Raw genomic sequence first — 14,524 nt, forward strand, 5'->3', positions numbered from 1 at the left:
GTTGTGAGAGAAAAACATTGTTGGCTGACTGATAAGCCCTGGCTAAAACCACCAAGCGAACAGCCTCTAAAACAGTGCGAGAAGCTGTCTTCCAGAGCTTTGTTTGCAGATCGGGTCTTTTCACGTTCAAATACAAAACTCCACCTTTTTCTCACCAGAATGGGTAACACTCACAAAACTCGCTAACTCCTCCTAATGCATCCACAGGGTACATAGGGCAAAATACGAAGGTAACTAAGATCGTTGCCCAGTCAAAATCATTCTGCTGCATGGATATAAGAGAATATTCCAAATGAGCTCCATTGGAATCATAAACACCCCCTTCGGATTGGTCCCGGCCAAATTGCAATAGAGACGCCGGCTAAAAAAAATGTGCTGCGACGGCATGTCCATAACAGCGTCATCGATTCACCCGGCCGTTGGTCGTCCTTGCGACATGTCCAAGGCCGTACGTCTCTGCACTTGTAGCTTCTTCGATCGATTCGTCACGTACTACATCATACGTGCATCTGATCAGCTACCGCATTCGCCGAGCTATAAGAAGGCGCGTAGCATACTCTTTGCGACACCAAGCCATCCAAGCAGTAAAGCATATAGCTCGAGCTCAATTCTTCTGCACAAAATCTATCTGCTGCTTGCACGGTTGAAGCGGCAGCACTCGCAATGGCGAACCATGGCGCTGCCGCCCTCCTCCTGATCGCGTCCCTCCTCGTGGCAGTCGCCCTCTCCGGGGCCGACGCGAGGCTCAGCGCCGTGCGCCACAACGCGGCGGCGGCCCTCCGTGCGAGGCTCACCGTGCGCCGCGACGCGCATGGAGGTATGCACCTACATACTCCACCCCGTCGTCCAAGCAATGATCCGGCATGAAATGCATATGCGGCCCGTGTGTCGCCGCTGTTTGACCGTATGATTGAGCGTGCGTGCCGAATGAATGAAATGTCGCAGGTTACGTGTTGGTGGCAAAGGCTGCGCCGGTGCCGGAGCTGACATGCACCGAGGTGCACGGAGTGCAGGCGGGCGAGACGTGCTTTTCCGTGGGCCAGGGCGCGGGGCTGACCCAAGAGCAGTTCCTCGGCTTCAACCCCAACATCAACTGCGAGAAGATATTTGTCGGCCAGTGGGTCTGCCTTCAAGCCACGTCCGCTTGAGTGCCTGCATGCCGGGCTTAATTTGCGCTACCCTGGTCCCTGCGTCGCGACGATGAGTCGTGCTATGGTGGTTTCGTTCTCTGTTATGTTTCCCTTCATGTATGAGCGAAGTTTTTTTTTCTCTCGAATGATGTATGAGCGAAGTTGCTGATCAGCTAGGGTCGGTATGTTATCTGTCGCAATTTTCAGTATTCTATGTCGCACTTTTCACTATTCCACAGTGATGCGTGTCACTCTGTCCCCGCAACACATTTTTCATAAAAAATTGATTTCACCGGTTTGCTCTCATGTAGTCATGTGTTCGTGTTGCTGATGAGAGGAGTTGGTATGCTTTGGACTATGCTAATTCAACCACCACCGGCCTAAAACGCTTCCTCGCGGTCACATATTTTAATGGTTGTACAAATTTGCATCCCTAATTAATAACCACGAGAAAATACGTCATAGAGCATCCAAGAGTTTCCAAAACTCATTCTCAATCTAGATTTTTTAGCAAGATTGAAAAAAAACTGCTCTCCAACAACTTCCAATCTTTCCACACTTGGGAAAATCGATCCACCAATCACGCGGAAATATATGCGATCGACATCAATCTGGAGATGGAAGGATTTTGGAAGAATAAAGAGTAAGAGCATCTCCAAGAGGCTTTCTAAAATCTACTCTCTAAATCATCATTTGGAAAGTCATTTGAGTAAAAGTCGTTTTCTATATCTTTGTGTCCTCCAACAGTTTTTCTATATCTTGTGCGCAGTCTAGAGAGCCATCATCGCTCTCCATGTTTGACTTGGGAGAAACCCGGAATAGAGAATATCTATATTTGGATATCCAATTGAAAAGACGGTTAGATTGTATTTTTTCACCAAAATCTCTATTCCTGTAAATTAGGAAGATATAAAGAGTCTCTTAAAGATGCTCTAAGATATGGTTCTTGAATCTTGATACAAATATACAAGAGAGAAACCAAGTATAAGAGTGGTCGATGTGATTTATAAATAGTTTGAGATTTCTGATGCAAAATATTTTAGTAACTAGGTTTTTGAAATTGTTGGAGGAGCTAACAAATATGCTTCCAATCTTTTTTTAGCCATTTCTAAAATTCATTGATTTACCAATTATCTTTTGGGAACTATTGGAGACGCTCTGTGATGCTACAGGTAAATGCTAGTATATAATAAGGAAATATGCTAGGCCAAAAGTAATCTCGACGTAGGCCGGTCTAACCCGTGTCGAAGGGATTTCTGATCCTTGGCTTGGGTTGTTAATTTAGCTTCGGTGAGGAGCATGTCAATAAAATAATAATAAAAATAAACAAATAAAATAAAATAAAGATAAGAAGGGATCAAGGGGTGATTACGGTTTCTAAGGATCAGAAACCATTATCACTGTACCTTCCAAACAACAATTCAAAAACCACGCCCATTGCTGCTCCCTTATGACCTGTCGCTCCAACCGCGCTCCCTCCGTGCAACGTCAACTTGCATCCTTAACACCCTACTGGAGTTGTCACTACTGCACGCATCACGCATGCCACTGTGGAGGAGCAGTGAATATGTGCATGTAGTTTATGGATTTGTCATAAGCTTTTTTAAAAAGAGAATATATTAATATCACAGCTTCTGCATCGACTAATGCATATAGCTGAAAAAACATTTAGTGTGGGGATTTGTCATAAGCTAGGTACCTAGCTTATATAATTCGGGTTGTTTGGCAACCCATTTACCTTTGGGATTATAAACCAGCACATATTATACATCAAGCGGTAAACAAACACGACTTTAATAAAACAGAGGGAGACGTTGTCTTCATTCACCCCCGCATTGTCCAGCCAAGCGACTCGAGCGGCTCTCCCTTCCCTCACCGAGCGCCTCCCCGCAAACCCTAGCGGAACCTTGGCCGCCGCCGGAGCTGCCGGCCGAAGGCCCGACGAGCAGCAAGGAGGGAGGCAGCGAGGCAACCTCGCTCTCCACCTTACCCAACCCTCTCCTTCCTCCCCCTCCTCTCTCTTTCTCTGAGTTCGTCGCTTTGGGATTTCCAAGGTCAGGCGGCTGGATTCGCTCGGGTGGCCAGTTCTTGTGCTCGGCGGCCGAATCTTCATGGTCGCGTGTGGTGGGGGTCTTCCTGCGCCCCCTCTTCCTGCCACCTTCTCTCCCTTGCTCTGGCCGGCCATGCCTGGCCGGGCTCGCTGCTAGCCGGCCTCGGTCGGATCCCGCAGGGGGGAGGGGAGGCTGGTTGTGTGTGTGCAGCGACCGGATCTGGGCGGGGGTTGGCTGGTCCGATGGGGGCTGGCCCGGGCTGTGGTGGCCGACAGCTAGATCCATGTGGGGGTAGCCGGATCCATAGGTCCAGCGGTCGGGGCTATGGGGAGGGCGACTGGGTGTGGCTGGGGGTGGATGTTGTCAGGCTGGGTGGCTAGGGCTTCTACCTTCCCTTCCCTGATCCCTCCTTCTCCATGTCATCTTCCTTTCCCTTGACGTTGGCTAGTTCAGCTTGCTGCTAGCTGGCTTCGGCTGGTTCCAGTGATGGGTATAGTCCTTCTTGCAACTCCCCGTGGTGGCTCGGGTCGGCGGACAACCCCCTTGGCTCTCCGTATCTCGTCTTCGTGATGGGTCCGGGGCGTTATCATGTGGCTGCGCTACTGCAAGGCTGCTCGCGGTACGCGTGGTGGCGTCGGTGTTGGCGAGGACGTCCTCGTTCATCACAGGCGCCTTCCTTCCTGACTATCTCCTTTGCGGTGGCCAATAATGGTGGGCGGTGGTGGGTTGGTGTGAGAGATCATGACGAAAGCCTTCTCGCATTCTCCTACCGAGTTAGGATTTGCGGGTGAAACCCTTTCCTTGCAGCCTTGCGACGTCGGCGCCTTTAGCGTCGTTTCCTTCTTGAAGGCATCGCGAGGCTTCGGAGCTCTGCACCGCTGCTCCGTTTCCTGCTGTGTGGCCATGGTGGTGCTTGAGGTTGTTTCGTTGGTGGTGCTCAGCAGCAATGTTTTGGGTTGGTTGCCTGAGTTAGTTGTTTTTGCTAGTTGTGGCATCCTTTAGCTGTGGAGTTGCTAGTTGTGTTGTTTTTTCGACCAGGTTAAGTTGCTAGTTGGGTCGTCTTCACCAAGTTGGCTCGGTGAAATTCATCGAGCATGTAGTGGTGTGAAGTGTTAGTGGTCCGGAGTGCCAAGTTGTATGGGATGAGTGGCATACTCTTCTTAGTTGTGTAGTTTTTTAGATCGAGTTTTTACTCAAAACTGAACTGACACTTGTTTTCTTTTTTATCGTCAAATATATAAATAATGGCAAAGCTTTTACGGCCCTTTCTAAAAAAAGTTGTCTTCCAGAGCTTTTAAACACTTCTGCAGATCGGGTCTTTTCACGTTCAAATACAAAACTCCAACTTTTCTCACCAGAATGGGTAACACTCACAAACCTCGCTAACTCCTCGTAATGCATCCACAGGGTACATAGGGAAAATACGAAGGTAACTAAGATCGTTGCTCAGTCAAAATCATTCTGCGCAAGATTCAAAAAAAAAAAATCATTCTGCATGGATAAGAGCACGGTAGGCGCGCTTTCGCTGCGCCGGTTTTTGGGCAACGTGGCATGCCACACGGAATAACATATCCGTAGTGGTAGGTTGTTTTTGGGTAAATGAGCAGAACGTTAGCTTGTTGTATGGCGTGAGACATGATTAAGAAACCATGTGACTAAAAGTTGTGACAAAATAAAACCATTCATGATTTATAACACAATTAGGAATAACTGAATGCTATTTATACATATATATATAGCCCAACACATGGTCGTTGGACAAAAGAGCAAAATCAAAAAGTTTCAACACTCAACACCAATATATAAACGCTGCAAACTTTGTAGGCACCATACATTATATCATGTATTTATTGAGGTCAGGATTATAGGAACAGCCAAATATGGCACAGGCAAAATCTTCATTACAATGTGAACAATGGATTGGGGACACTGTAAAAAAGAACTATAAGACAAGGTGTATTATTCATCAGCAAAATATTGTGTCATCGTTTTTTTGGCCCCCATCTCACATGGATATTGTCCCCTCAGATTGGTCTGCACAAATAAGATCCATTATTTACAAAATAGAAAATAGTATCATTGTACGAACGGTTTCATAATAGAGGCAATGGCAACTGCTGAGTCCTTGGACCATGCAAATCGAGTACCTTCCCTCTAAGTTAGGCTCCAAAACTATTCATTAATTAAAAATATAAAAAAGGGGTACTACAACAGGTCTATCTCATCTTAGTATATTAAATTACATGTAAAACTATTCCCCAAATTGATTTTTTAATTTTTGCAGCTAGTCAATATTTATGCCTATATCATGATCATGCATAGACGAAGTTGGAAACATAGTTAATAAAAGATCAAAGAAAAATTATTTTATATGGGAGTACTTTTTCTTCAAGGAAAATATATAAGATGATGCGACCAAACACTACGCCAGATTTGCACATCACTGCCAGCATCATCACTGCCGGATTTATGAGAACCGACAGTGATGTACCTTCACTGCCGGTTATGAGCTTGAAAATGAAAAAATGATTGGGGCTGGGCTAAAACCGGCAGTGAAGGACCACATCACTGCCGGTTTGTGGCATGAACCGGCAGTGTTTTAGCGGCCACTCATCACTGCCGGTTTAAGCCAAGAGCCGATAGTGATTGTGCTCTATCACTGTCGGTTCTAGCCAAGAACCGACGGTGATAAGCCTACAACACAAAAAGGCTGCAGCCGTCCTCTCCTTCCTCCTCTCTTCCATCCTGAGAACAGAGGCGCGCGTTTGGACCCTTCCCTCCATTGTTGCGGCTGCTCTTCACCATGAAGCTAGTGCTTGAATTTTGAAGAATGGCTTGATCTTTTTGCTTTAAGGTTAGTAACAAACATGCACTCCTTTGATTTTGTTGCTTAATTAGCTTCGTTTTGATGGCTACATTGCTTGATTCTCATTCTAGTTCTTTCTCCATTCTAGAGAGCACTTTTTCAATTGGACATTTGTGCAAGACTCAAATTGTGGTGAATCCATCATCCAAAAGGTTGGTGTCTATGAACACATTTAAATTCCTAGCTAATTATTCCATGGTGGTCAAGATCATCATTGTTAGTATGTGATGCTATAATTAGTTCTTAGAAGTAGAGTAGAATAGTTGTTCTTCAATATTGTGCAATAATTGTTTTTACTACGATTTTTAATTTACAGGGCCGGGGCTACCAATTTCAAATTTTCAATAATTAGTGTACAATAATGTTTTCCAAAAATGATACTTTCGAGCTACAATTGTTGTTCATGAAGCTCGATTCCTTATTAATTCTTTGTAATTACTGTCTCAGTATTTTTTGTGTGCAGAGATGGATCGAGAGTGGATGCATTTGTCCCGAACGGACAAGCGGTACATGCATGGCGTCAGCCAGTTTATCACCGATGTCAAAGCCCATGTTGGGAATGGAACCATGTCTTCTGCCCATGCAAAGATTGCAAGAATCATAGGAACTTTCGTCAAATTGAGTCTATACGATCGCACTTGATTACCAGGGGGTTCATGCCAAACTATACGATATGGACTATGCATGGCGAGGTTGGTGTGAATGTTCTGCAGGAAAACGATGATGATGTGGACATGCCTGACGTAGCCATCCACGATGCTGACGAGGAACCCGGTGTCAACATGGAACCTATGCCCATAGTTAATAATGTGTTTAGGAACACGCTAGCTGACGACACCGAGGATAACGATGGCATTTCTCAGCTGCTACGTTATGTAGAGACCGGATGTCTTAGTGAAAGACAGCTGAGAAAGCTAGAGAAAATGAGACAAGATGGCAAAACACCATTGTATAGGAATTGTCCAATGAGCAAACTGGAAGCCAACATCATGCTGTTAGAGTTCAAATCGACAAACGGATTGAGCGATAAAGGCTTCGATCAGTTGTTAGGTATAATAAGGAAAATGCTCCCAGAAAAAAAAACGAGTTGCCAGAAAAGACATACTTGGCCAAGCAAATGATCTGCGCCATCGGCCTCGAGGTTGAAAAAATCCACACGTGTTCCAATGATTGCATATTGTACCGTGGAGAAAAATACAAAGACTTGGACAAGTGCCCCAAGTGTGAAGCTCCATGGTACAAGGAAGGACCGTCAGATGAGGGTACCAAGACCAGATGAGGTCCCGTAAAGGTCATTTGGTATTTCCCTATAGCTCCCCGGGTGCATAGGCTGTTTGCATGTGCAAAGTCAACCAAGCTGTTGCGCTGTCATGGCGAAGAGCGTAAGAAAGATACAATGATGAGGCACCCCGCCGATGGGCATGACTGGAGGACTATCAATACTATGTTCTATAAGGACATCAGTGGAGAGGTAAGGCACCTTTGGTTTGCTTTGAGCACATATGGGATGAATCCTTTCGACTAGGTTAGAAGCAATCATAGCACCTGGCCAGTGACGTTCTGTATATACAACCTTCCACCTTGGGTCTGTATGAAGCGGTCGTACATCTAGATGCCACTACTGATCCAAGGGCCAAGACAGCCTGGGAATGACATCGATGTGTTTCTAGAACCAGTGATCGATGAACCAGTGAAGATGTTTAAAAAGGGTGTGCCGGATATTTGGGACGAGTATAAAAAGGAACATGTCACGATCAAGGGAGTACTTATCGCTACAATCACCGACCTACCAGGTCGAGGTTCGTTGTTCGGAGAGAAGATAAAAGGCTATACTGGATGTATCGAGTGCTTAGACGACACTGATGCGGTAAATCTGCCAAATAACTCAAAGATATTTTATATGGGACACCGTAGGTTCCTACCTAAGGATCACCCTTACCGTAGGAACAGAAAAGATTTCAACGGTGCTATTGAGAAATGCTTAGCTCCAAAATATCGAGACGAGCCTGCGATACTTCGAGAACTCAACAAACTGGAGGTTGTCCTTGGGAAGGGGGACAATGTAGTAGCAGCGCCTGATGGGAGCGTTTGGAAGAAAAAATTGGTTTTCTGAAAACTACCTTACTGGCCATTTCTGAGTGTACGCCACTGTCTTGATCCCATGCACATCACTAAAAATGTGTGCGCTAACACTCTTAACACCTTGATGGACACCGGGGGGACATCAAAGGATTCACTAGCCACATGCCTGGACATGCAACACTTGGGAATCAGGAAGGAGCTGCATCCCATGGAGCTAGAGAATGGTCAGTTTGAACTTCCAGTTGCATCATGGACATTGAAGAAGGAAGAAAAGCGCGCGCTTATTTCTTTCTTCATTGAACTCAAAGTCCCGATGGGCTACTATGCGAACCCGAAGAGGTTAGTGAACATGAGCAAACTCAAGTTCAACTATGGCCCTATGAAGGCCTATGACTGTCATGTCATTATGACTCAGCTGCTCCCTATTGCCCTGCGTGGTATCCTCCCCCCAAAGGTCCGCGCCCCAATCATAAAGCTTTGCTCATTCTTCAACGCGATCTTAAAAAAGGTCATTGATGTGTCCACGCTAGAGCAGCTGCAGCGGAACATAGCCAAAACTCTCGTTAGGCTTAGGATGCATTTCCCACCAACTTACTTTGATATCTCATTGCATCTGCTCATTCATCTTGTTGACCAAATTAGAGCCCTTGGCCCAATGTACCTGCATCAGATGTTTCCTTTTGAAAGATTGATGAAAGTTTTCAGGAGGTATGTTAGGAACAGATTCAGGCCAAAAGGGGGATGGTTGAAGGATGGTCAACGGAGGAGGCCATTGAGTTCTGCACATATTATCTGGACATCAAAAGGGTCGGAGTTCTAGAATCTCGTCATGAGGGAAGATTACGTGGCAAAGGAACGATCGGGGAGAAATCTGTTACAGTAGACGACCCTGTTTTTTTTAGACAGGCACAATTCGTTGTTCTCCAGCAAGCCGAGGGTGTGATGCCATACATTGACGAGCACAGGCAATCACTGCAAACTCTGTATCCGAGCAGGTCACAGGCTTGGCTGGATAAAAAACATAAGGAGGAATTTGTCAGCTGGTTGCGACGTCGCTTGCTTGGAATAAAGTTGGATAATCAACTGGATGCCTTAGCCAAGGGGCCTTCAAGTATATATCTTAAGTACTAAGGGTATGAGATCAATTGATTCACATTTTACACAAAAAAACAAGATGGAAAGAGCACATACCAAAATTGTGGTGTTTGTTTTGATGCTCACAACGAGAATAGCAACGTGCAGGCGACGTACTATGGTTTCATAGAGGAGATATGGGAGCTAGCCTACAGTCTGTTGAAGGCAGCTCTTTTTCACTGCCAGTGGGTCCGGCTCGAGAAAATCAACACTGACAGCGAAGGGTTCACTACCGTTGATATCACTAAGACCGCATACAGAGACGACCCCTTCGTCCTTGCAAGAGATATTATGCAAGTCTTCTATGCAAGGGACAACAAGACAAAAGGAAGGCTAAAAGTAGTCCTAGAAGGGAAAATGAAGATTGTCGGTGTCGATGGAGTGACGGACGAAGAAGACTACAGGGGCTATCAGGAAATGCATCCATTCGGGGCGAACGTACCCCTACCTATCCTTCAAGATGGTGACGAACCTGCTTACGTACGAATTGATCACAATGAAGCCCTCATTGTTGATGCACCTAAAGATAGTTAGATTATTGTTAACTATATAATCATTATGCAGACGTTGTATCAGTAATTCGCACTGAATATTTAATTTATATTTTGTGTGCATCTCTACAATTTAATTATTGACTATGTAATCAAATATTAATATAATGTTCACAAGCACTATTATTTGATAATTATAGACCATTAATTAATTATCATAGAATTAAATAATCAAGACACAAATTTTTGTGTTATTTTAGAATATAAACTAACTGCATTATTTCTATTAATAAATAAATAAAGAAAAGCAAACTAACCGAACTCTCTATCCTAGCTCAGCGGTTAAGGCCGCGCACTCTGTACTCTGAGACCCTCGCTCGAATCCCAGGCGGACCAAACTTTTTTGATTTTGCATTTATTATTTAGTAGTGCATTATGATGGGATAAAAGAAAAAAAATAAAACCATTCTAAACGAACTCTCTATCCTAACTCAGCGGTTAAGGCCGCGCACTCTCGACCCTATGATCCGCGCTCGAATCTCAGGTGGGCCAAACTTTTTATATTTTTTACAAAAAGGCTACGATGGCAGGCTCCAAATCGACAGTGTTTTTTTTCATATTTTTTACTAAAAGATGGCGGCAGGGCCCTTCACTGCCGGTTTTGGTTTTAAAACCGACAGTGATAGCTTCTATCACAGTCGATTTTAAAACCGACAGTGATGTGTAGATGCTCCTCACATGCAAACAGTGCTCCCATGACCACAACAATTGGAACACTGTTCCCACCTACCCCGACAACTTTAGTTCAGAAATAAAAATGTACCACGACTGCTAGCCCCTATAAAATGGTCCTCGGCCAGGAGCTAGCCTCTCCATGTATGTTGGTTTTAGCCAGGCCTTATCAGCCATGATATAATGTTTTTCTCTCACAATAAACCACAGATATCGTTATGCATCGTAGTCCACAAAAATGGTACACACATGTAAGGTCTTTGTTATCGTATATGTAACTTATTTCTCATTTTTTGTAATTTTTTATGTATTTCATTACTATCTAAATAAATATATCGTTTTTGTTAAAACTTTTCCACTGTAGTATCTAAATAAATATATCCTTTACATATATGCACCTTCACTGTCGGTTTTATTTAGAAACCGGCAGTGATAACCACATTCACTGTCGGTTCTATTTAAAAACCGGCAGTGATGTCCATGTCCCCCTATATAAAACAAACTGTCGGCCACATACATCGATCCCACCCACCCACGAACTCTCTCAATCTCATTTCTCACGTTTCACTCTCACTTCTCAAGACATCCACTATCTCTCTCTACGTGATTTGGTCATGGCTCCTGCATTTTTCAATGGTATTGATATGTTGTCTTCTCCAATATTCTATCTATATTTATATTCATGTTTCTTTGCATTCTACATTTATATATATTCTTATTCCTTGCATTCGATCTATATTTAATTATGTTGCCAAATTTTACTTGGAAGAATTTTTTTGTGCATATATTTTATGTTCATATTTTTTTTTGCATTTTATCGATCAGGTGATATGAACAACGGACCTCCCCCACCACAAGAACCAGGTTTCCAACCTGGCGATGAGCCATTCGCTCCTAATGTGGCCATTCCACGGTTCCCTGTTCCAGCTATTGTATGAAATATTTTCCAACATCTTTTGTTTTTTTATGCTAACAAATAAGTGTAATTAGTTTAATATCATTGTTGCATGCATATATGTCGCAGACTATATCCCTAATAGATTGGCTGCGACTAGCACTTAGCTAGTTCTTTATCTCGGACATCGTTGAGAACACGGCATCTAATGCAAGTGGTCGGCTATGGACGTGTGAACTCAGTTTTTTCATCCCTGTGAGGGGTTCAAATCATCGGAACCATATCCACGGGACTGGAATACAGAGCCCAGACGTGATAAGCGCCCAATTAAGTGTCGTGCACATCTGTTTAGAGGCACTTCGACGTATTTGCTATGATGTGTCTAATTTCTCGCACTTCAAAGCAATTGCTTTGAATGCTGGTGATATCCCTGTCTCACAAGCAAGCGAATGGTTTGCAAGCTACAACCATGCGGATGTGGTAAAATAGTCACTTATACCTGAGTCATGGTTATTTGTTGTTTATTATTGTAATAACATTCTCTAATTTTTTTTCTCCGCATACAGATTGCGCTACAGGACCTTACCTATGCTGCATGTGGCTTGTGGGCCGTTCTAGACCAAGCTACAAAGCAACTTGGGTACAATTGGGACTTCTATAATAGAAATCTCGGTCAGCTCATTATAGAAGGACGCCAATACTGCATAAGGATTACTAACAGGGACAATGGTCATTCAATAGGTTACATCTATGGCCGACCATTATTTCGGTATTGTGAGGCACGAGAGAGTGCACTCATACGGGCATTGAACTTCATCGATACAAGCGGATACATAATCCGTGACATCAATTATCATATATGGCTACAGAGACATGTTAGTGTGCGTGGCCCGATCGATCCCGGCAGTGATTCCGATAGTAATTAATGTTTCTTTAGCTAGGTTTTTAAGGTCGTAGTTTAATTGGGTTCTAATTTTAATATGTACGGCTTTGTGTGTTTAATTATTGTCATGCATGTAATTCGTGTAACATTTGTTGGGCAATTAGAAATATACATTCCGGTGTCGTATTGGTCTCAAAATTATTCTCAGGCTTGCACATGCCATATGTGAAGAAAACACCAAGTTTTGGATTTTCCGAAGATGGTTTGCTACTTTCTGAGGTTTAATTAAATTTTCGCGCGACGAGACCGTTTAATTATAGGTTGAACTGAGTCTACCCACGAAAAGATCCAGAATGGTGCCAAACTTTTACATAGGATCTAATGTGCCCTAGGGATAAGAATTTTGTGGAGGTGAATGAAAAAATCTATTGGGTCCAAGATGAAATTCACCCTCTTTTGTCTCATTCAGCACACAGAAAAATATAAATAATAAAAAATGATTAGAAAAACCTAAGATCCTGTGTGAGATCTTAATTTGGGTGTACAAGCTTGCTAAAAAAATTTCTAGCCATTTCGACATAGGCGGAGTATACATGCTTCACAGAGATACATGTGCCCTTTCATCGTACCATGACTATACACATATGTTATCAAGGTTTCTGTGGTTCATATGCATTCCGGTGTTGTATTGGTCTCAAACTTTTTCTTAGGCTTGCACGTGCTACGTGTGAAGGAAATACCAAGTTTTGGATTTTCCAGAGATGGTTTGCTACTTTCTGAGGTTTAATTGAATTTCCGCGCGACGAGACCGTTTAATTATAGGGTGAACTGAGTCTACACAAAAAGATCTGGAATGGTGCCAAACTTTTACACAGGATCTAATGTGCCCTAGGGATAAGAATTTTGTGGAGGTGGATGAAAAAATCTATTGGGTCCAAGATGAAATTCACCCTCTTTTGTCTCTTTCAGCACACAGAAAAAATATAATTAATAAAAATGATTAGAAAAATCTAAGATCCTATGTGGAATCTTAATTTGGGTGTACAAGCTTGCCAAAAAAATTTTAAGCCATTTCGACATAGGAATACATATGCTTCTATTTATTCAGTATATAAAAGAATTTTTTTAATATATATAAACATCACTGTCGGTTTCAAAAAAACCGACAGTGATGAGAAAAAATCGACAGTGATGCTTGTTATCAATGTCGGTTTATTTTGAAAACCGGCAGTGATATATAAAAAATTAAAAAATAATTGTGCCAGCCCTCGGGTTTAAGCTCGGGTCTCGAGCTACAGAGTTCAGACACTTAACCGCTGCGCTAGTATAGGATGTGTGCCAAGGTTTATTTATTTTATCTTTTTGACCTTTAGACCACTTAATAAATTATAAAATTAAACCAAAAAAATTGGGCCGCCCGGGATTCGAACACGGGTATCGGGGCTAAGTTATGGGGTCTTAACCGTTGAGCCAGTATGAGGTATTCAAAAGAAGTAGAAAAAATAAGTTACTTATGCTGTAACCGCTACACGAAAATCACTGCCGATTTAAAGAATGGCCTGTCAGTGATGTACCACCATCACTGTTGGTTCATACTTACAACCGGCAGTGATGTACCACCATCACTGTCGGTTTCTAATTAGAACCGGCAGTGATGAGGTCTGGTATAAAAGGCTACCGCGGGTTGAAATTATCTAAATTTCAACCCCGTGCCAATCGTTCCCCGCGCTCCTCTTCTTCGACGCCGACGCCCGTGCACCGCCCCACACCGGAGCACCCGTCCACCGCCCCCTGCGCCGCCGTTCCCAGCCCCACGCTCCTCTTTTTTGACGCCAAGGCCCGTGCACCGCCCCACGCCGGAGCAACCATCCACCACCCCCCGCGTCGCCGTTCCTAGCCCCACGCTCCTCTTCTTCGACGTCAACGCCTGTGCACCACCCCACGCTGGAGCACTCCCCACGCCGTCCACCGCCCAACGCCGGAGCACCGCCAAGGCCTTCAGGAGCGCGCGCGAACAGCTGCTTTCCCACCCCTACGGTGAGTGCATGGCTCACTGCCCGCTAAGTGTTAGATGAAATGTCCTACGGTTGTTGTCTTCCTAATAGCAGACGATTCCTATTCGATTGAGTTATATGTTGTTACTCCTTGGTTTAGCTATCCTTATATGTACATACTGTTACATAAACCAGTTAGTTTTTCCCTGAAGAGATTATGCTACCTACTGATTTGTTGAGGACCTAGTAATCATGGCCCTAAACTG

At 43.9% G+C, this 14,524-nt stretch overlaps 1 protein-coding gene across 1 annotated transcript; it reads left to right on the forward strand.

Moving 5' to 3' along the window:
• The first annotated feature begins 636 nt into the window (after positions 1-636).
• On the forward strand, positions 637-1,148 carry LOC136533376 (uncharacterized). Its single transcript, XM_066525936.1, has 2 exons — positions 637-817; positions 946-1,148. The coding sequence occupies exons 1-2, from the start codon at positions 664-666 to the stop codon at positions 1,146-1,148; spliced, it is 357 nt and encodes a 118-aa protein (XP_066382033.1). The 5' UTR covers positions 637-663.
• Positions 1,149-14,524: the final 13,376 nt, after the last annotated feature.

The sequence above is a fragment of the Miscanthus floridulus genome, unplaced genomic scaffold (genome assembly GCF_019320115.1).
Source record: "Miscanthus floridulus cultivar M001 unplaced genomic scaffold, ASM1932011v1 fs_875_2, whole genome shotgun sequence".
Classification (NCBI taxonomy): domain Eukaryota; kingdom Viridiplantae; phylum Streptophyta; class Magnoliopsida; order Poales; family Poaceae; genus Miscanthus; species Miscanthus floridulus.